The sequence below is a fragment of the Ananas comosus genome, unplaced genomic scaffold, assembly GCF_001540865.1.
Source record: "Ananas comosus cultivar F153 unplaced genomic scaffold, ASM154086v1, whole genome shotgun sequence".
Taxonomy (NCBI): domain Eukaryota; kingdom Viridiplantae; phylum Streptophyta; class Magnoliopsida; order Poales; family Bromeliaceae; genus Ananas; species Ananas comosus.
Window position 1 is genome coordinate 1 of NW_017890872.1, and position 23904 is coordinate 23904.

The 23904-nt window shown below is 35.7% G+C and overlaps 1 protein-coding gene and 1 long non-coding RNA gene across 5 annotated transcripts; one reads left to right on the forward strand and one right to left on the reverse strand.

The window, feature by feature from the left end:
- The first annotated feature begins 4985 nt into the window (after nt 1-4985).
- On the forward strand, nt 4986-10889 carry LOC109704360. Its single transcript, XM_020225114.1, has 3 exons — nt 4986-5156; nt 9015-9460; nt 10337-10889. Exons 2-3 carry the CDS (start codon nt 9047-9049, stop codon nt 10451-10453), a joined length of 531 nt encoding a protein of 176 aa, XP_020080703.1. The 5' UTR covers nt 4986-5156; nt 9015-9046; the 3' UTR covers nt 10454-10889.
- Nucleotides 10890-11712: 823 nt separating this feature from the next.
- Nucleotides 11713-15491, reverse strand: LOC109704359. Of its 4 annotated transcripts, none has more exons than XR_002214311.1 (3): nt 15378-15491; nt 12385-13770; nt 11713-11936 (listed from the first exon to the last, which is right to left on the reverse strand). It is a non-coding gene; the product is annotated as an uncharacterized LOC109704359 (long non-coding RNA). The 4 variants fall into 4 exon arrangements; XR_002214310.1 differs by lacking the exon at nt 11713-11936 and having other exon boundaries at nt 12236-13009; nt 13100-13770; XR_002214312.1 differs by lacking the exon at nt 11713-11936 and having other exon boundaries at nt 12236-12636; nt 12724-13770.
- Nucleotides 15492-23904: the final 8413 nt, after the last annotated feature.

Sequence of the window (23904 nt, forward strand, 5' to 3'; positions counted from 1 at the left end):
CCATTTTAGATGTCAAATTAGAACACGACACGGCCCAGCCCAGATGCCCATTATTATCGGATTGAGATTCGGATTCGTGCCCGTGTCGTGCCGTGCCGTGCCAGTGTCGTCTGGTAGAGACTATGGGTCGGCCCAGAACGATCGTCACGTGAGATCCTTGGAAAGTCTAAAAACCTGCAGCTAGGCCGTCGCTTTCGCAGATTCTTAGATCTTAAGCTCGCCCCCCGACCAAGAGCGTTACGAGATGCGAGAGCAAAATGGACTCCATCGTCCTCCTCCTCCGCCTCCGGAAACTTCTGGTCGTCGTCGTCGTCGTCGTCGTCGTAGTTCTAGAAGGTTCGTCGGCGCTCGTGGTGGAGGTGCCCTCGGGGCGAGCGAAGTGCCTGACCGAGGAGCTCCGCCGCGGCGCCCTCTCCGTCGGCCGCTACCGCGTCGCCAGGAACTCCCCCGCCAACCTCACCGTCTCCGCCCGCGTACGCGCATCCATCCATCGCCGAAACAAGAACTATACGAAACNGGTGTCGATCGTTGATTTGAATGCCCTAAGATCGAAAACAACACTATAGTACGGGAGCTCCCGTACTATAGATAGTATAGTAGCCTAATTCTATATATATATATATATATATATATATATATATATATATATAGAGTGAGGCTACTATGCTATCGGAAGTACGGAGCCTTCCGTGCTTCCATCTCGTTTTCGATCTTGCGACTTTCGAATCGTCGATCGGTTCCGTTAAACTTGATCTAGAGTATTTAGAGTACCCAGAAAATAAATTTTATTATTTTTTGATATCATTTGCCTAGCGATTAAATGGGCTCAAAATCAACAAATTTCAATGGCCGTAGTGAGCCGTTTGCAAGTTTAACGGTGTAGATATATCCAAATCACGTGAAATTTTGATAGAAAATTTTTTATACTATATAAAACAAGATCAATATTTTTGATTTAAAATTTTAATGTCATATTATTACATTTTGTAAGATATTTATTTTCAGCCGTTGATTTTGAGCCCCTTCGTTCACTAGGCAAATGATATCGTAAAATCATAAAATTTATTTTCTAGGTACTTCAAATACTCTAGATCAAGTTTAACAGAGCCGATCGACGATTCGAAAATCGCAACATCGAAAACGAGCTGGAAGTACGGAAGGCTCCGTGCTTCTAATAGCATAGTAGCCTCACTCTATATATATATATATATATATATATATATATATATAACTAGGTTACTATACTATCGGTAGCACGGAGGGCTCCATGCTACCAAATTGTTTTCGATGATGCGGCTTTCAAATCGACGATCGGCTCCATTAGACTTGATCTATACTATTGAAAGTATTTAGAAATTAAATTTCATAATTTTTCGATATCATTTACCTATCAAACAAGTAGTCTAAAATTGAATGGCTGAAAATAAAAATCTCATAAAAAATGATGATAAAAGATTTAAATTCAAGATCAAATATACTGATCTTACTCTAAATAGTGAAAAGAATTTTCTATAAAATTTTCATCGCATTTGGATTGTTTTACACCGTTAAACTCAAAACACACCACATCGGCCATTAAAATTGTCAATTTTGAGATCTTTTGATCACTAGTCAAATGATATCGAAAAAATCTGAAATTTAGTTTCCAAATACTTTCAATAGTGTAGATCAAGTTTAACGGAGCTGATCGTCGATTTGGAAGCCGCATCATCGAAAACAACTTTGTAGCACGAAGCGCTCCATGCTATCGATAGCATAGTAGCCGGACTCTAATATAGCAAATAAAAATAATACAAAAGTAAAATATAGTAAAGTGTAATTCAAATTTTTTTCCCCCCAAGGTACATGATATATCTTCATTGCTTCAATTTTTTTAGGCTCAAATATAGAAAACTCCCTGCACTTTACCTCTTGTATTAATTGCCCTATGCATAAGAGAAAATATTGCATTAAATATCTTACTATATTTTGTACTCTCAAATAGGCTAGTTATTTGGGATAGACTTTAGCAATAAAATTTTGTAAAAATAAATATAAAGACAAAGTTACCTATAAATAATGTAATAGAATTATATATACGAAATAGATTGCTCAATAAGCTATCAGAGTGAGGCTGATATGCTTCCGAAAGGACAGAGTCCTTCGTATTTTTAAGTCGTTTTCGATATTGGGATTTTCGAATCGACAATCGGCTCCATTAGACTTGATCTAGAGTATTTGAAGGATCTAGAAAATAAATTTTGTGATTTTTCGATATCATTTGCCTTGTGATCAAAGGAAATCAAAATCAATGGCTAAAAATAAAAATTTTACAAAATGTGACGATAGGACATTAAAATTTCTGATCAAAGATATTAATCTTGTTTTATATAGTATAAAAAATTTTCTATCAAAATTTCACATGATTTGAATATTTCTATATCGTTAAAATTGCAAACGGCTCACTACGACCATTAAAATTATTGATTTTGAGCCCCTTCGATCACTAGCCGAATGATATCAAAAAATCACAAATTTATTTTCTAGGTACTTCAAATTCTCCATATCAAGTCTAACAGAACCGATCGTCGATTCGAAAATCCTAATATTGAAAACGACTTGAAAGCACAGAGGGTTCCGTGCTTCCAGAAGCCTACAAAGCCTCACTCATATATATTTATACCAAAATTTGTAATTTTAATGGTCGATACAAGGCATTTTCACGTTTAACGGTGTAAAAATATCCGAATCAATTTAATTTTGGTTAGAAAATTTTTTAACCTATTTAGAATAAGATCTATACTTTCGATCTTGATTACAGGATTTCTATCATCACTTTTTAAAGGATATTTATTCTGAGCTATTTATTTTTGTATCCATTTGATGGACAAGAGAATACTATCGGAAAAACATAAAATTTGGTTTCTAAATACTTCAAGTGCTATAGATTCAACGGTGCCGATAGTCGATTTGGAAGCTCCATCATCGAAAATAAATGGATGACAATAGAGTTCATTTGCTACCGATAGTATTCCAGCTCTCTCTCTCTATATATATATATACACAACACGACGGTGGTCCCTAGTAGCTTAAATGTTGTAGAGCAAATAGTTTCACAAAGCCCTGTTGAAGCAAGGGACTAATAAATATTCATTTGCCAATATCTTGATGCAAATTTTATCAAAGTATAATTAGCAGTGAATTATAATCACATATTACAACCAATAAAAGTGGAGTTACAGCTAATAATTGAACCCATCTTAATTGGTGAACTCTCTACTACTCTCCTTCCTTTTCCTAACCATGTCAAACACTCCAAATCTATGCTTAACACCTGCAAAGAGCTAACTCCTTTTAGCTGTCTCTCATTGATTGTTTGCTTCTCTACATCAAAAAATGGTCTCTCATCTCAACCATGCACTTGGCACCATCTCTCAATTCATTCAACAAGCACTACAGAAGCTTTGTACCTACCTAGATCATATCTTGGCATCTTATCCTCCTATAGGATCTCATCATGTGTTCATAGAGCATATTAATTGGAGAACTCAAACCTGTTCCAATAATTAAGCTCTGCTTAGTTGACTACACAAATTGTCGACACGTGTCGGCGTGTGAAAGGAATAGTAAGAAATTAAAATATCTGTTTCACATATGAAATCTCCTTGTCTTAGCAAAGTGGTGCAGCAATATAAAGGGTCCCAAAAAAATTTAGAAAAGGTGACTCCATATTCTTTTATCTCTGTGGATAAGCTACAGTAGGGTCACTGTTGTAAATTCCTCTGCAAGCTTTTTGACCCCAAAGTAACAAGAAATGCACAAGGAAGCAGGGGCTGACCATCCTGGCAGCCTTCTATTGGGCAACTTGGCTTGAAAGGAACAGCATTATTTTCCGAGATCTTAGCTCGAATCTGATCAATCAACGTTCTTAACTGTATCCGTGGGCTTTTGGATCTGTGGGACGAGCACTGCAGCTAACTTTGGAGCTCTTGACTTTCTCATTTTGTTTTCTGAGTATCTTTTATATTGATTCTGTGGATCGAGCAATATTTTTGTTGTCTCTGTTTTTTCTCCTTTGCTATTTTTATTTTTTTTTTAGTTTGCTTTCTAGAGGCCCCTTTCACTGTAGTATTGTTGTTAAATTTCTCTTGTTAATGAATGAAACAGATAACAAGTTATCTTTTTTTAAAAAGAAATACGCGCACACACACACACACAATATTACTTGTGAGCCTTTTGGAATGTGTTAGGAGCCATCCATGCTTATGACATGATTACACCGAGCTTAATTTGATTGATGGATCAAAGTATAAGATGGGAACAACTNAAAGTCCAATTATATTCAGATATGTCCCTGCCGTTAGGATTCGTCAAAAATATTTAGTTAACCACAATTAAAATACTTAATTATGATTAATTAATAGAAAAAATTGATAATTTTATCCTTCTTCTTCTTCCTCTTTCTCTTCCTCTTCATCTTCTTCCTCTTCCTCTTCCTCTTCTTCTTCGTATCCTCCTTTTCCTCTTCCTTTTCTTCTCCTTCTTCTCCCTTTTCCTTTTCCTCATCTTTCTTCGAATCGGTCGCACCTTCGTTCTCTTTCTTGTCGCTGCGGGCCTAAGCCTCATCCTCGTCGCCCACAACTCCGACAAGCTCCGCAACGTCGCCGCCGCCGCCCGCTCCGGCAGCTCGAAAAAGGAAGAGAAAGGAAAAAAGAAATATTTATGAGGACATTTTTGTAAACATATACCAGCTAGAGTTTTTGAAGGGACATATTTGTGAAGGCAAAAATATTATTTCACGAATTCACTGTTAAAAAATAAATAATTCTCTAATGAGTGCTAACAAGAGGAACATATCTGAATACATTAGGACTTTTGTAAAAATAATTTATAAAAGTTGAACTTTGTAGAAATATACCTATAATTCAACATGTTTGCGGGGACCAGTATGCAATTAACCCATTTTTTTAATATGCGTATATAAATATACCTACATCACCATTTCCCTCTCGCCCGAGTCCCCACCCCGAAAAGCTCTCCTCCTCGTCGTCGTCGTCGTCTTATCTCCCGTTCTCGGAACCGATTCTCGGAGGAGCGGATCTGAAGGAGCTAGGGTTAGGGTTAGGGTTTGCTCCTCCTCGTCGTCTCCTTCGCCTTCGATCGCCTTCTTCGTCGAGGTGCGTCTCGATCTGATCCCCTGTCTCGTGTTCTTGTTAGATTTTGATTTTTTTTTTTTTTGGGTGTATTCGCCGTTTTCGTCAATCTATTTGATCGGTCGCGTTCCGCAGGCGCGTTTGATTGAAACGTTATCTCGTGTTGTGGTTCAATTTCTTGTTTGAGTGCTCGTTGTTCGAATCCTTCGCGGGTTTTTGATGAATCGCATCGATAATCGTCGAATTGGGATCTATTCAATTGAGATTTTTGGCGAATTCCTTGTTCTCATCGATTAGATAAAGTGTATTAGATAGGTTGTCTTTTGATTGTGTTTTGTAGAATTCCCTTTCTTTCTTGCGATCTGTTTGATTCCTTTGCGATTTTTTGAGGAATCCCATAGAGAATCGTCGAATTGGGATCTTAATGGAGGCTTTTTTGGCGAATTCGTCGTTCTCGTCAAAGATTTTTTCCTTTAGATCCATCTTATTGTGAGATCTGATTCCTTTCTGGTTATTGTAGTCATAACGTTGGAATCGTGTGTGATCTTGCTGTGATTTGCGATCATTGATCTCAGATTGTGGGGCAATTGTTGTCTCTGCAAGACTATTTTCAGAAAAATGTAACAATTATTGCTTGATTACGTTTGATCTAGTCCTTCATAGCATTTTTTCTTGATGGAGCTTCTTTTGTGGTTGAAGCATATGTTGATTGGTTTTTATTTCGCTATTTTTGTTTGCTAATATCTTGTAAGATTGAGTCCGTAGAAAATATTAACCCTTCATCCCAATTCAATTTATTCATCCCTTTTAGATATATTTATATTTATCTAATCCTTCCTTTTGTCTTTATTCGTTACTGCCTTTTCATGATTGACACATAATGTGTATGAAACCCGTTTGGTTCGGGGATAAAAGCAGGGATAACGAAAGTTATCCACGCTATACCGCCAAACGGGTGTTTTAGGGTTGGGATATTTTATCCTGGTCAAACATTGCTATTCCCGGCTATTCCGGAATAGTTTGGGATTTACTATTCTAACGGAATAGTGTTATTCCAAGGTTTAATTTCAAGTTTTATTAAAATTATAAATTGAATTAAAACTAAATTATATAGACATAATATGTTACATATTATAATATATTATTTTCATTATAAAATTATTAATTGTACTACATAATTTATCACTCTAATAAATATTTAATTAGCTACTTGAGTAATTAATTTATTATTTTAATTAATTTGTTAATTAAATAATTAATTATTTATTAGTGTACTTATTTAATAACCAATATTTATATTGATTAATTAATTAATATTTTGACTAATTTAATTATCTGATTGTTATTAACTATTTTATTTATTAATTTATTAATTAATATTTAGGATTATTTAGCAATATTCATGATTAATTAGTAAATTAAGTAAGTTGAATTATTATTTAATCAATATTATTAATTAGATAAAATATTATTATATTAAAAGTATAATTATTCTTATCCTTAGTATTCCAATCTAACCATCCAAATGCTATTTTGCTTATTCCCGAGAAAAACCCAATTTTCATCCAAATGCAAAATTGATTTTATCCTTGTTTATCCCAAGAGTTGTACATATCCTAGGGATAGCCTAAATAGCTTATTTCTGAACCAAACGATACGAAATTAAGTATCAAAATGGTAATGAAACTGCTAGAAGGTAGTGGTGACCAGCGGCTTACCGAATTTTCATTGTGTGTAACTTTCTCAGGGCTCTTTTTCTGTGCAGTGTTGTCAATGCAAGCGATATAGACCTGGTATTACAGGGATATTTCTTAGTTTCATGCATGATAAAGTTCTTGGTTGTGGAAACTCATGTTGACAGTTTAGTGTCGTTAACGTAGCCCCTTTGTGCTAAAATGCTAAAGGATAGAGTCATAGAACTGTCTTTAAATTTCTTTACCAAAGGCCCTACTTTGATGGTGTAATAATTTGGAAGTCACATTTATTTGTGACATGATATTTTAGTTTTCAATTTCCACTCCCATATCATTGTTCTTTCTTTTATAAATAGCGCAAAGCCTTCGACACAATTGCAAACATCGTTTATTTGGCGTCTTATATTGCAAAATATAAGTTTTTTCTCAGTATGGACAATCCAATCAGTGGAACCATTACTCCCTTAATTTTTGTCTCATTTACTGCGTTGTCATCTTGTATCCCCTCTCATAATAGTTTGGAATTGGTTGTAACTTGTAACCTCTAATGGGCTGCAGGGCTAACATGTTTGTTACTCTAAGCATGCAGTATTTAGATGCTTTATCTATCAGAAGCTAAAGAAATACTAGAAATTTGATTTTTTATATGGACTTAGTTGAATCCCCCATCAACATTGTATGAAGGTTCAAGGCTTCATTCGACCTTGAATGAGAGTGGCAGGCTCTTTCCAGTTTCAACTTTTTAAAATTTGTTCACTTGATTGAGTCTCTTGTTTGATCAATGAAAACCTATTAGGGCTATTTAGTAGTATCTTTGCATAATCTCCATCTTGGAAACATGGTACTGGTGAGACAAAACAGGGTTAATTGTGGAATCATTTTCGTAAAGTGGTGGCTGCTTTCGTAATTATTTGGACACCACTATATGGGAAAGGCAGTAGACTTATTCTAGGTAGATTGTGTTTCACCTTTATTGGAAGTAACTGTCTTTTGGCTGCAAAAATAAGGTTTTGTTATTCATCAGTTTCATGACCACTAAATTGAAAAGATAAGATTTAGTTTCCCTCTCTATATGTAAGCTTTCTGATAGTTATGCGTTAAATCGCATTACAAAATGTCAAGGTTGAGAATGTTACGTCATAGTATAGTTCGGAGCTATCTTTTATGTGGAGAATAGTTTATCTCTTGGATAAATATAAATGGAGAGGTAGATGCATTATTTCAATCCTTTTTTTAGCAGGCACTTTTGTTGATGAGATAATGATTACGCTTAGATCGGAAGCATNTTTTTTTTTTATTTTTGCCTACATCAAGTGTAAAATTTTATCGCATGGATCAATTCTATTTTTTAATAGTCAATATAACAGATAAATATAAAATTTTATTGCATGGATCAATATTATTTTTTAATAGTCAAGATAATAAATTCGTATGGTTTTTGCCTTTATTTTTTTGAATCCTTCCTATAATTTATTCTTATATTTTTATTGCAGCAATAGTTGCTTATTTTTTAGTTACTTCTTTTTTATATAATTGCTTGACTCTTTTTTTACTTTCTTTACTCTATTTATTTATTTATTTATTTTTATGAAATCATCCCGCCACAACGTGCGGGTCCTTCACTAGTATAAATAATGGTGTGCATCGTCTATTCTTCCTATCAGGTTTTAGTGATTTGATATGCACTCTGCTCTGGGAGTCTCTAAGAAATTTCTTTTCCTGACTGATTGTAAAATATGGATGTAAATTTTTCTTTTTTGAGAAAATGCAGACTATTTTGTTAGTCTGTAATTACATTGTAAAACTATAACATAGTGATGATTGTCTTAACAAGCCTTTGAGATGTAATATAGAACATGTAGTACATCTGTTAAACATCTTAACATATATAATTTGAATATTGTATCTACTAGAATGCTATTTGGTAAGCTAAAGAAACTCAGTCATGTTATAGTTGAGATCTTTAATTTGAAATATCTTTTTTTTTAAAAAAAATTGACCTGCTTTAATTATGCTATGCAAAAGTCACCATGCATAGCAAATTACTAAACTATGGTAATTTTCGTATCATTTCATCCGCAACTTTATGAAATTATCCTTCTACTCTTTTGGCTTTACTGTGTGATATGGGCCTTAAATTCTTGCAAAGATTTAGAAATTTCATTTAGGATGTTTCCTTCTTTTTCAGATTTTTAATATATCTAGACAGTTGACAAGAGGATGACAGAAGGAAAATCTCTTTTGAATCCGTATGCCTCTCCCTACATACCTCTTTCGAGGAATCCTGCTGGGAAGACCCTAGAGAAAGAGAACAAGGCTGTGGAGAATGTACCAGACGATCCGGAAAAGAAAGAGGGTGGTGATAGGCCTTCAGAGCATCATCTCCGGGACTCTCTTTTGGAAGAATTTGATAAGCTTAGCTTCTCCGCGGAGTCATCATCGAAGGTGGATCTCTCTTCCGGTTACGATGACCCATTTTATGATAGTGAGTTTGTGGACGTTGGCGATCTCGATATAGCAGTGGAATCTATCTCGCTGATGTTCCCCAACATTTCTTTGGACTCAATTGCTGTGCTGTTGCATGCGAACGGTTACAATCCGAGTCAGACGATTAACGTGCTTGAACAGCTTGAGGTATGCAAATTTATGGTCTTTCATTTCCTTTACGCATTATTTTTCTTAGCAAAAAAACTGCATGTAAATGAGTTAACGTGTGCTTCTTAACTCTCTAGTTATTGCTGCATTTCGAATTTAATATAGAAGTTTCCGATTCATGCGTAATATTTAAGTTGTCATTCTTGAGCATGTTTTCTATTCAGAGTTCTTGATGTTGTCAGGAAAATTCTCTCCCTGCAACTATAGCTACTAAAATGAGGGTTTTACCAATCACTTACTGGTCGTTTCGGTTTAAAAAGTAGAGTGATAGAAAAGCCATCTAACATGGTGTTTGTTTCATGCATCTGTGAAACAACGCTGCTAATGAACGGCGTTATATTTAACTCTCAGTAGCATCCAAAGTAGTTTTCTGAAGAGGACAAAGTTACAGATTACATTGCAAAAATTTGTTAAAAGATAAAGTGACTATTAAAGACCAAAACTACAATAAGTTTAAAGTTTATGAAGGATAGTCCCTGTATTGGTCACTCAAACGGTCTGAGTCCTTAAAAACTTTCACATATATATTGCATTCACACTTTGGTCCCTGAGCATTAGAAAGCCTCTGAATTCCATTCTGAAATGATTTTTTCACCATCTTAGCGGCAATTTGAAATAGGTGAGTCAATTTCACTAGTGAAGGGGTAAAATGATCGTTTTCTAAGAAAAATTAGACCAGGGACCAAAGTGCAATGCATGCGAGAACGTTCAGGTACTCGAGAGTGCAAGTGAAATGATATAAGCATTAAGGAAATTGCAATATTTGGATAAGTACGACAATTATCCGTATATTAACAGTTGAGAGCTTTCTTTTGCCGCAATAACTAAGTTTTCGCATTCGGTTAACCGTTACAGTACGGAGATGACGGATTCGAGGACGTGGCCGAGCCTTCGGAGAGCTGCAGCCATCTGGACAATCCCCCTGTTTCTCAGGCATCCAAGCCTGAAGACAGCTGCGGCTATGAGGTCTGAATCTGCGCGATAAAGAGTCGCAGATTCGACCTGCTATCGTATATTCGTGTATACAAGTATAATGCCCTTTCGCTCTCAGCAAGTGTTATCGCCTCGGTTGGGGTGGGTTTCGCTTTCCGAAAAAAGAGACTAGCAAAACAAGAAAGGAAGAGAAGATTGCCTTGGGTGAGTATTACATTTACATAACAGATTAAAGATGGTCCATTTCTGCTTAGCTGATGACTGGTGACTCTGTTTTAGGGTTTTTCTTCTTTTATGTGTGCATTTGAACTGCGTAGCCGTCTTCTGTACTTGTTAATTGCTTGTGCAGCTGATGGTCATGCTGTGTAGGTTACAGTATTTGCAACAAATTGCTGCTCTCTAGAGCTCAAACCAAACTTGGCAAAAAAAAGGAAGAAAAAGAAATAAAAGGAAAGAAAAAAGGTTCTTGCTTCTCTCTCTCTCTCTCTCTCTCTCTCTCTCTCTCTTATTTCGCATCTTTATTATCCTATTTTTCTTTTTCGAATTTGCTACGAATTTGCTATTGCATTTGATACGTATCAGAAAAGGTTTTACACGATATGAGAAAAGTTTCTGCACGAATGTTGTTGAATTCCATGTCAGTGGATGAGACCTTTCTCTAAACATGGAATTTATACCTATATCAATTTTATTTTATTTTTTTCCATCTCAATCAATTCAATTCAATTCAATTCTGAAACCCTTTGAAACACTTGTGATTACACTATGCTTACTATTCAAATGCCATATGCATCTCTCTCCTCAAGTAGATGGCGTGTCCAATTTCATGATTAGGCCGAAAAGATAGTCAAAGCAACTTCTGACCTTTTAGAACTGGTGAGTTTAGCCAAATCAAGTAAAGATTTTATCAGATTGATTGATATTTTTTGAAGAAACATAATATTTTTAAACTATTTTATGAGGGACAAAACTGGATTAATTAATTGCTAGTAGCTAGTGTTTCAATCAAAATAATTTAAATCTGGGATGGTCTCCAAACATTTATACCAAGATTTTTTTGTGCAACAAAGAATATCCCATAAGCAAAAAGTAGTTTTGCTAGAAAAAAAAATTTTTTCTCAGATTTTTTCTCAGATTTCATGCGAAAATGGTGTTTTTGTTTTTTTTTCCAATTTTTTATACTAAAATAAAAACTGTAGAAAAAAAGTATATCTTTCACGGAAAGATTTTTTTTCTTAGAAAACAATTTTCCACGTTTTTCTGAGAAACCAATCAGCGAATAGGAACTAAAAAGATTCTTTTCCTCATGGTGAAGTATACCCAATAAAGCAATAACAAACATTTTACAAATATACACAAATAGAATTAAAAAGAAGAAGAAGAAGAAGATGATGATTTCCCCATGAAAGATCATGTCTAGTGCTACTAATTTCCTCTCTTCTGCAAATAAAAGCCCTTGGAACTGACCACTGAATCTGTTTTCTCCGACTCTCCTTCTCGTCATGATGAACTCTCCAAATCTCTGTACAGAATAGGGTTGTTACGGAAGTGAACACGAGCAAGCTGAGACCGGCTCATATTCGATTTTTTATTAAATAACACGAACATGAACTAACTTGTTAAAATATCGAGCTGAAGAATTCAGTCGGCTCGTATTCGATTTTTTATTAAATAACACGAACATGAACTAACTTGTTAAAATATCGAACTGAAGAATTCAGTTGGTGTCTGGCTTGTTTATTAATAAATCGAACACGAGCTGGCACGCGAATAACAAATTAAATTATCAGCCTTATTACAGGATTAAGAGCCGAAAGAAAATTTTAAAAAAAATAAAATCTTAATCTAATAATTAAAATTCACAAAATATAAGTCTCTTTGTAATTGGGTTGACATAAAATCCAAATGGTAGACATTTGTAACATATTCGAGCTATACAAATGAAATGAACCGAACACGAGCAGACTAACCGTTGCAAGCTAAAAAAATTCAGCTTGTAATTAAACAAGCAATTGATCCCGAACTCATTTCGAGCCGAACATGAACTGGCTTGCGAACAGTGAGAGCTGTATCGCCAGCTACAGAGTCTCATGAACCCTAATTGATAAAGAGATAACACCCGGAAACCCCTATTCCGATCGCACCTTTGAATCATGCAGGGACGGAAATAAAAGAGTTCATTTCTCGTCGCACGGTACAACTACTTGTTCTCACCTGCAAATCTTCATCAATTGATCTGTAACTACGAATTCAAAGCATAAAACTGTGCCCAGCATGTATGTGAATCTTCGCAAATCGAACGTACTTACTCTGATTGACATGACGAAATGAATACACAGAATCAGCAACCGATAAGTCGTCCAGAGTCTGCGATTCATGACAGTAAGTATAAAAGTTTACTACTCACTGACGAGAAATATCATCATCTGAGAAATTGCTGCCGCTGTCGGACTCTTTGAGCAGATCTTGCATAAACTCAATTCATTCCCCCTCCAGCAGCATCTCATTGTGAATTCCACGCATAAAACTTAACCAAAAATGTATGCGAATCTTCGCAAATCGAACATACTTACGCACTAAGTTCTTCCAATCCTTCTGCTTGACATGACGAAATAAATACACAGAATCAGCGACTGATGAGTCGTTCAGTGTCGGCAATTCATGACAGAAAGTATAGAAGTTTACTGCTTGCTGACGAGAAATATCATCATCTAATAAATCGCTGCCGCTGTCGGACTCTTCGAGCATATCTTGCATAAACTCAATTCATTCCTCCAGTGGCATCTCATTGTGATTTCAATGCATAAAACTTAACAAAAATGTATGCGAATCTTCGCAAATCGAACTTACTTCCACATTAGGCTCTTCCATCCTTCCGCTGACATGACAAAATGAATACGCAGAATTCGTGATCTGTAAGTCATTCAGGGACTGTTTGGTTTGTTGAAAAAGTATGGAAAAAAAAGTTTTTCATGAAAAAAAAAGCATTTTTTGAGTTTTCCCATCCATTTTGGTTCCAAAAGAACTAACTTTTTTGAAAAAAAAAAGAATTTCTATATTTAATGGAAAACTAGTATTTTCATTTTCTGAATTTTTCTGTGAAAAACGAAAACACTAATTTTCTGTGAAATCTAAAAAAAGAAATTCCAAAAAAAACTAATTTTTCTTGAAACCACACAGGCAGAAAACTAAAAAAAAGGATTTCCATGAAAAAGTATTTTTCTCGAAAATCCTTTCTCCATACTTTTCTGAGGAACAAAACAGCCCTTCTCAGTGTCCGCAAATCATGATAGAAAGTGTAGAAGTTTATCGCTGCCACCGTCGCTGCGAACTTCGCCTCATTTTCAATCAAGCACCTGATGTCTCAAAATTTTGATTTTAGTATCTAATTTTATAATATGCTCGATTTACTATGCTCCAATCAAAACTTAATGATGTTTTCGACCATATTGTTTCTTTAAATTCCAGTAGAATTTGATAAACTTTTTTGAGAAACTTTAATAAATCAAAATGAATGTAAGGTTAGGTAGTAAAATTTAAATTTTCAAAGTTATACCCATTTTCCAAAATGGGTTATTGCTAAGTTATATGTTATGATAATGAAAAATCAAAAGGAAAAAAAATGTTTATCCTACACAGGAAACTTACACACCACACACACAAAAAAAAAAAACAAAAACAAAATATCGAAATGTACGGAGATCGAGCATTTAGAGTAACTACCTGAACTTTCAAAATTTTGATTTTACCATCTAACTTCAAATATATTTTAATTTTATAATTTTTAAAAAAATTGTCAAAATTCTATTAAAACACAATGGATTTTTTGTCGCAATAATTATAAAGTATTTCATCAAATACCATAATATGCTGTTTGGTTGCAAAATATCCTGTCAAAAATTCTCAAAAAAAAAAAAAAAAACTTGAATCAAATACAAATCACCAAAAAAAACAAAAAGAAATATAAGTATATAACATAAAATCACTTCATGCTAAGAAAACAAAGACCAATATAAATCGCAGTTCATTTGCTAAAAAAAAAAACTACAAAGTAATTTCTTAAAAAAAAGTAAAAATATACAGAACTTACCAGAACTATGAATCATTTTGAGTTTAATTACCTAATCTTTCAAAATTTTAATTTTACTATCCAACCTTACCAATTTGCCAGATTTGAGTCTGACGAATTTGAATCTGCCGTTTACTTTTATAGATTTAGTTAGTATATTTTATACAATTCTCGTAACTATAAATTCATTAAAGTAAGTAATCGGCTTAAATTTTGAAATCAAAATATCGTTGACTGACACAAATCAAACAAATCAAACAAATTAAAAAGCTGGATAATAAAATCAANAGTAAAAATATACAGAACTTACCAGAACTATGAATCATTTTGAGTTTAATTACCTAATCTTTCAAAATTTTAATTTTACTATCCAACCTTGCAATTTGCCGGATTTGAGTCTGACGAATTTGAATCTGCCGTTTACTTTTACAGATTTAGTTAGTATATTTCATACAATTCTCGTAACTATAAATTCATTAAAGTAAGTAATCGGCTTAAATTTTGAAATCAAAATATCGTTGACCGACACAAATCAAACAAATCAAACAAATTAAAAAGCTGGATAATAAAATCACAATTTTGATAAGCCCTAAAATTAAAATTTAAAAAAATTTAAAAAATTTAAAATCTCCTCAGATGTCTCTTCATCTCCACACACACTTCCACATAACAGCATCTGAGATGATGCTACTGCTGCTTTCGGAAATTGGAACGATTTTTGGAAGCAAACAGGGTAAGAATAATTCATCATCATAGGAGGAATCGTAGTAGTAGTAACAATAATAATAATAATAATTGACAAAAAAAAAAAAAATCAAACCCTAATGCTTCATAAAAAAAAATTAATGGGCGAGAAAAAAGGGTAAATTAGTGAGGATGAATCATGAATCAGACCTTCATGAGAATCTGGAGGGAGAAGAGGAGAGAAAGGAGCGGCGACGCGTGCGAATGGTGTATTCGGGAGCTCCATTTCTAACCCTAACCCTAACCCTAACCCTAACTTAGCTTTTGTTTTCTCCTAAGAGGTATTAAATTTTTGTCACGAAAATGAGTTAAGACAAAAGCATAAACAAAACTGTAAACATAGATTTTTTTTTTTTTTGAGATAGGTAGCACGCCATCCGCTTCGTTTATTTCATTTAGAAATAAATTTAGCTGGAAATGTGAATCAACTAGGATTCGAACTTGGGTCTCGGGTACCAACCACCAAACCCTTTGCCACTTGCTCTAGGGACGGTCGGTGTTTGGCCAAGATTTTTAAAAATAAGGAAAAACTTCAAATACCATCCCTAGCATTTTTTTTTATTTTATTACCCTGTGATTTAAAGTGTATCAATTTGGTATTCAGTGATTTAATTTTTTTCTCTTTTTATTATTAATTCTACTAATTTTTTCATTAAATCAGTGACAATGTTAAAACTAAAGGATACTAAAATAAATATTCGATAAATCTAAATGGGGTATTTGAAGTTTTTTTGTATATAATTTAACAAAATATTAACGAATAAGCCGATGAAAAAATAAAAATGAAATCACATGGTACTAACTTGATACACTTTAAACCACATGATACTAAAGTTAGAAAGTGCGAAATCATAGGAGTGGTACTTGAAGTTTACCCAAAAAATAAATTTAGAATCAAAAGTGATTTGTCACTCGTTTAGAGCTTTTAATACTTTTTTTAAGGGTTAATTATCTATCGCTAACCCTAACCCTAACCCTAACCCTAACCCTAACTTTGCTTTTGTTTTCTCCTAAGAGGTGTTTGGCCAAGATTTTTAAAAATAAGGAAAAACTTCAAATACCATCCCTAGCATTTTTTTATTTTATTATTCTGTGATTTAAAGTATATCAATTTGATGCTCAGTGGTTTAATTTTTTTCTTTTTTTATTATTAACTTTATTAATTTTTTTTGTTAAATCAGTGACAATGTTAAAATTAAAGAATACTAAAGTGAATATTCGATAAATCTAAATGGGGTATTTGAAGTTTTTTTTGTATATAATTTAATAAAATATTAATGAATAAGCCAATGAAAAGATAAAAATGAAAGCACAGGATACTAACTTAATATACTTTAAACCATATGATACTAAAGTGAGAAAGTGCGAAACCACGGGACGGTACTTGAAGTTTACCCAAAAAATAAATTTAGAATCAAAAGTGATTTGTCATTCGATAGAGCTTTTAATACTTTTTTTAAGGGTTAATTATCTACCGCTTCCCATAAACACACCGAATAACAGGTATGTTCCTACATAAATAATGTTTAATTTTTTATTTTTATTTTTATAAAAATTCTAATATTTTTAAATATACTCGTCTATTAAGATCTGTTAGAAAAATATAGTTAATCATAAGTAAAATATTTAACTCTAGTTAATGAATGAGTTAAATGATCTTTTTACCCCTCTATATTATTGGATAAAATATTTTTTGGGAAGCACATTTTTGTATAATTCTAACCGTTGAGACTTTTGGCGAGATATATATTTGTAAGGATAAAAATGTCATTTCACTTATCTACTGTTAAAAAATAAACAGTGCTCTAACGGTAACAAAGCAGAGGATAAATATGAATATCACTGGACTTTCGTAGATATAAAAATAAAAAGTTGAACTTTGAAAGGATATATTTGTTATTTAATATATTACAGGGAGCTGTATGTAATTAACTCTTTTTTTAAAGAAAAATACTTCTTGTACACCCCAACATCTTACACCAGCAATTCTACTATTGTTAAAAACCGAATTGATTTTTAGTAAAATTTTAAAAATTGATTGACAAGAATAATTTTAGGATAGAGTGGGTGTAAAATATACACCCCATTTTAGAAGATACGTGTAGCATTTTTAAAAGTTTTTTTTTTTAAGGTCGGAAATTGGAAACAATTAAAACATACTTCTTAAAATCTATTTTTTTTATTTTGATTTCAAATATTAAACTTAAATTTAAATTTAATATTCAAATTATAAATTTAAATTTAAATTTTAAATCACAAATTTTCTAATGTTAGGTCATGTTCACCTAAACTTTTTCAAGGAACAGCGGGATGTACATCTTACATCTTTTTCATTTAAGAAATATCATTCTTTACTCATCATGTACAAATTTTTTTAACCAAAATTCTATGGAATTTTTGTGAACCATATGATCGGGAGTATATGATCAACACTCCTCATTTGTAGTGTACGAATAGAATTTTCCTTTCCATACAACTTTTAATTTATTATAGTTTCTGGCTCAAATTTTTAAATTGTATTAAATCCTAAGATGCAATTAAGTTAACCACCACATTAGTGGAACATCATGATTTAACCAATTAGATTTTAATATTGACCCCTAAACTTTTTTTTATTTGATATACACCATCTCAACTTATTAGAAGTTTGATATACAATTTTTGCTTGTCAATAACAAAAAAATTGTTAAAATCAAAAGCTAGTAGAATGCAGAGCCAAAAAATTAGGTTTGCAGCTTAATATTGATCAATATATTTTAAATAATAAACAAACACAAAACCAATAAACTAATATACTACAAATTAGAAAACAGAACAATATGGAAATATATTAGAATTTAACAACAATTACAACTTACAAAGTCAATAACCCTTCATTCTTCTAAAATATTACACTTATTTATCGTCTTACTAAACCCTAAAATTGCTAAGAAAAGAGTTTAAATCAAAGTTTGAGTGAGTAGAGGGGTGAAAATAAAATAAAATAAAATAAAAGTACAGAATTTATACAAACTATTAACCATTTTAAATCGACTACCAACCTTTCAAAATTTTGATTTTAGCATCCAACCTTTCAACTAGTTGTTTATACACATTGTATAATTTTTGTAATATATTATATTATTTATACATGATATATTATATTATTCGCAATATAGTATACAATTGTGTAACAGTATATAAATTGTATTGCATTATTTAATATAAATATTGAAATATTTACACAAATATTGCACTATTTGGAAGAAAATATTGTAAAATTTGAGTAAACATTGCACTCTTTCATCTTACTAATTATATTATATTTTATATCTTATTTTTATTTTGTCTTCAACGAAAATTTTCGTCTCTCCAGAAAAGTACATGTAATTATAATTTAATATTTTTTTTCAAAAAATTTGACATTTTATTTAATATACAATAAAATATAATTTATAAATAAGAAAGAGTACAATATATTCATCTAAATGATACAATATTCTCTTCTAAAATCCAATATTTATATAAATAAATACTAGTTAAGGGACCCGCGCGATGTTGTGGGTAGTTATTTTAAAATTTAATTTTGAAAATTAGTTATAAAAATTAATTTCAGAATAATTATAAAATATTACAGACAAATTTCAGAATAATTATGAAATATTACGGACAAATTACGAAATAATTTTAAATAAATATAGCTACCTTTCGTAATATAGAAAATATAAAGAGCTCTCTCAACAATAAGATATTTTGAAATAGTTCTTCAACTTTATTAAATATTTTCTCATTTTGTTCTCTTTTGTTTGATTTGATATTACTAATTTTGTAAGGTTATCTATAATATTTCTAATATTTTCAGGTATACGAATGAAATTATCCCATACTAATTATTCCAAATATGACCGCATGTCTAAGGAGTTGAGAAATAATAAATGGTGCAATAAGTATATCAAAAATTTTTAGTAGGCACGGTAGTTAGCAGAATAATTTTTAGTAGGTATCGTAGTCCTCCAGTAGTTAGTGAATGATAAGAGAAATCATTGCTTGTAATTCTCGCAATTAACTTTCGTCAAATATAAAATTAACTTAAGCTGCATCAATCTTTTTTTTTATTTTTTAGTGTACAATTTATATGTGAATGCTCAATATTATAAAATTAACATTTATATCTAATACCAATAGTCTAAATTATTTAACATTTATTTATATATTTTATATTTTATAAAAATAATTAGTAAATTATATAATAAATTATTATAATAATAATATATCTATATAAANTAAAAATTACGCTTCTCAATGAAAAGGTATCTGAAATAATGACCGTCAATTGTACTTTTCAAGATATTTAAAGCGTAACTTTTTTATGCATATTGGAAGATGAATAGTTTGGTTATTTTTTAAAAAAGCGGGTCAAATCTATAAAATTTTAGAAAGTGGAATACATAAAGCCCATTTATTAATTAGATTTTTTGGAGATCAATTTGCAATTTCATATTGAAAAAGTAAGAAAGAGAGGTATAAATTAAAGGAAAAACTTCAAATACCACTCTGTGGCTTCGCACTTTTTCACTTTAGTACCTTATGGTTTAAAGTGTATCAATTTAGTACTCTGTGGTTTCGCATTTTCTCACTTTAGTACTCTGTGGTTTAAAGTGCATTAATTTAGTACCCTGTGGTTTCATTTTTCTCTTTTCGTCAGCTACTGTAGTGTCCCTGGTGTTTGGTTGCTTGTGAGATTTCAGCATCTGAGGCTTGTCGACATATCTGGAGAGTATCGGGACAAGTCGGAATTGTTTTGCACAAAATAGACGCAAAACGGACTCAATGCGATGCGAGAGTGGAGTTGTAAGAACTGAGATTTTTGACCGTGTAACTAAACTCTCTGTTGACGATGTTTATGTGTGTAATTTAATTACATAAGCACTCGTCAAGCTTCAGGAGAAACTGAGCTAAAACGGAGAAGTTACGCGATTATTAGTTTTCACTTAAGTGAATAGTAACTCCGGTTTTCCGGAGAAGCCACGGAGTAGAGTTGGCTTCTGGTGCGTATCGGACTCTGTTCATATCAGTCCAATAGCTCGTTTCGACCGGTTCAGCTATTCTGGAACTACTGGCGCTGACGGATTTTAAGTTTGATGCACGAATTTCGAGAAAATCCGAAAATACATGTTTTATATGTATTTATGTGTTATTCGTTCTATTGGAAAGAAAGTTTGGATTCTGTCGTGAATCCGTGGTCGATCGTGGTGAAACAAATTGTAGCTTTGTTGTCTCCGAGGTGCTGATCGCACTGGTGCAATCCGTTCGCAAATCTGACGGACGGATCTGCGGAGATCGCACGTTGATCGAGGAGAGGTCGGTGTTGGAAAATGGGTAATTTCGCAAAAGATGCGACATTTTATGTACCGTTTTGCGTGGGATCGCACGTGGAGGGGTATTCTCGCTTTTTTACACGCACTGTGGAGGGCTCGCTATGAAATTCTAAGTTTTGGTGGACTTTCTTGCAATTTTGCGCCTTACTTATAGTGTTTTCTAGGGTTTTTCTTGAGATCCGAGCCCTAGATCATCCCTAGTTAACCCTAACCGCACCCCAGCCACGTTCTTGCCTCCCTCTGACCTAGCCGCACGACTCCCGGCCGCCGCCGACTTATCTCCGGCCATGCACTACCACCCCAGCCTTTTCTTTCCCTCTCCCTCTCTTGTTCCCACATTCCTTCTCCAGCGGCTTGGACCCGAGCAAGGGGAGGACTCAAAACCTCCTCCCTCGGCCGCCTCCACCCTCCCTCGACCGCAGGCACGCAGCCGCCGCCGCCCGAGCCGCCCGGAGCGCCGCCGCAGCCGCTCCAGCCAGCAGCAGCCGCCCCAGCCCGAGCCCAGGCCGAGGCAAGCCTGCGGCCTTTTCTCTGCACCGCCGCCATCGTGACCACCCCGGCTGACTCCCCGGAGCCCTGGCATCCCTCCTAGCCGACTGTCGCCGCCCCTGCGGGCTGCTGCCGCCGCTGCGGCCATCCTGCAGCTGCCCCAGGTCTGCTCGGGCCGAGCAGACCTGGTAGCTCCACCCTCACGCCGCAGCCCCTCTTTCCATCCTTGCGGCCTCCGTCTCGACCTCCGGCACCCCCTACCCCCGTCCGGAAAGGTCGCCACCGCCGCCGCGCGCCGTGGGCGCCGCCACCCCGGTCTCCTGACCGAGCCAATCTCGGGTGGCCGCGCCCGAGCCGCGGGTTGCCGCCGCCCTTGCCGGCTGCCTCCCTCCTCATCCTCCGACCTCGAGCGACCCCTCGCCGTCGGCCCGAGGTGCCCCGGCCACTGCCGAGAGCTGCGTGCCACCCTGGACCCGAGCCGAACCTAGTGCGGGCTGGGTTGGTTCCACCGTTGCCGCCGCCGCTCCTCGTCGCCACCTGAGGTGAGCACCACGTTCCTCACCTCTCCCGCACCCATCCCTGGCCCCCGTGCGCGCCTCCATGCCGCCGGAAGCCGGCCGGAGCAAGCTTGCTCCGGCCAAGCCCGAAATAGGGTTTTTAGGGAGTGGGTTGCCGTTTTGTGCTTTCTAGGGCTTCTCGACCCCTACGGAAGGGAGCACGGTGATCGTGGCAAATTGCTGATCATCGTGCTCACCTTAGATTCTGTTGGGGAGACTCCGTTCTGCTGTTTTCGCTGTGCCGACCCTGTGGAGCCTATTTGGCTGCTGTTTTGGGTTTGCGCGCGCTTATCCGGCGATCCGAGGCTGTCCTGATGCCTCCGGAGGTGAGCACGGTGATCGTTGGTCTGTGCCGATCACATTGCTCACCTCACTTTGGATCAACAGTGTCCGGTCAGCCCTGTTTGGCGCGATCTTCCCCGACTGCGCGCTGTTCGCAGAACTTCGGGTTGCTCCCTCGCTTCCCACAGTGACCTGTTGCACTCCAGACCGTGAGCACGGCCTCCGGCACGTCGAGACCTGTCAATACGTGTCTCGGCGGAACTTAGAGGTCCTCAGTTTGTGAGAACGAGTCATAGGAGTCGCCCGATTTACATAAAATGATGGATTTTATGTAAACATAAGGGCTTTTGTGCAATTGTACGCCTTGTGGCTACTGTGGGCAGCGTGTAAGAGTGTGTTTGACCTCTGGACTGATTGTCCATGATCCTGTAGCTTTCGCGGAAATCGAAAGGTCGATTTCGGTGCGTTTTTCGACGAAATTCGTCGAAGGAACGTGATTTCGGTTCGGATTCTTTCCGACGGTGTTTTGTTGCTCTGTGTTTTGTCGCTGAGCCTTGTCGGCTGGTCACCATCATTATTTTGTAGGTTCGATGATGATAGGTGAGCGACGGAGGGTTCCGGTGTCGAAATAGACACTTTCGGGAACCCGGGTTCGTACAAATATCCGGCGATAATTGTGTAGGGGTGTTATCTTGTGTTTGCTGCCAAAACATCCAAATTGGAGTGTTTTGGGGCAGCAGGTGACTCGTGACACGAGTCGGTGAGTTTCGGGACACTTAATGGGTCCCGACGGCGTCCCGGTGTGGTTTTCGGGACTTCCGGCGAGTTACGGTAATCGGTATTGGGAAACCGATCTTCGTGGAATCGTTTGTGGGGTTGTGGATACTGTGATTATTAGTTGTGGGTTAGATACTAACCCGGTGGATCCTCTATAGGTCCTGTCGACTTTCTTTTGCAGTCAGGAGACAGACGCGACATCCGTACAGGTGGGTACTTCGATCCGACGTCGGTACAGTGGTGCACGCTCGGTGATATTCTTCTATCCTTGTTCTCCTGTTATTATTATTGCGTAGTGTAGTTTATTGAGCATCGCACCCCTATTGTCTACATCTTACTCTACTCATTGTTTTCATGATTAGTATCCTGAGTAGGAGTAGAGTAGTTATACCGTATTTTCTTGTTACTCTACTTGCCTGTTCTACATATCTTGGGTCATGTTTATAGTAGAGCGGTTCCGTGACTATCTATGAGATCTGTGACCTAGGCGGTCGATTCTAGTATCCCATACTTGTGACTTATTCGGTGAGTTTCTTGACTTTTGTTGTCCGATGACCTTTGAGGTCGGTGTACCCTGAGGGGTAGGATTGTCGGCTAAGGCCGACGGTAGTTCTAGATTATATACTCAGATGACTTGTTGATCGATTCTTGCATATATACAGTAGTTGATCTATTGATCAGTATCTACATACTTTTGGTAGGGTGTTGAGTTGTTCCATCCTAGTTGACCTGAGTGGTCGGTTCTTGTGCTTCTTTACAGTGATGACCTATGCGGTCGATAGGCCCTGGGGGGCAGGATTGTCGGCTGGTTGCCGACGGTTGATCATTGACCATATTGCATTGATCGCCCGATACTCGTCGCATTTCACGAACACTGGCGGTCTAATCCACCGCAAGGAGTGTTCTTTTCCGGAAAAGTGGTTGAATGGTGACAACCCGTGAGCCCTAGAGGGGTTATATGCATGTTAGAGCGGCAGTGATACTGTCGGGAGGTGTTGCGGTGCGGACCTCCAGGGCATTGGCTTGAGGTCTGCGGTGCTGACCAAGAGAGCATTGGTTTCAGATTGGGTACTTTTGGACTGATTGTCCCATTGACGCATATGTTTATAGTAGCAGTCGTTGCATGCATACTCACAGATCTTACTTTATAGTTATCTTGCTACTATAGTAGATACTCGTGTATGCTTCCTGTTCCAGTTACAGTAGCGGTAGCCG

Excerpts from the sequence above, each read along its gene's own strand:
- LOC109704360 (XM_020225114.1), top strand. The coding sequence starts at position 9,047 with ATGACAGAAGGAAAATCTCTTTTGAATCCGTATGCCTCTCCCTACATA. Across the intron at positions 9,461-10,336 it reads ACGTGCTTGAACAGCTTGAG|TACGGAGATGACGGATTCGA; the intron begins GTATGCAAATTT and ends TAACCGTTACAG.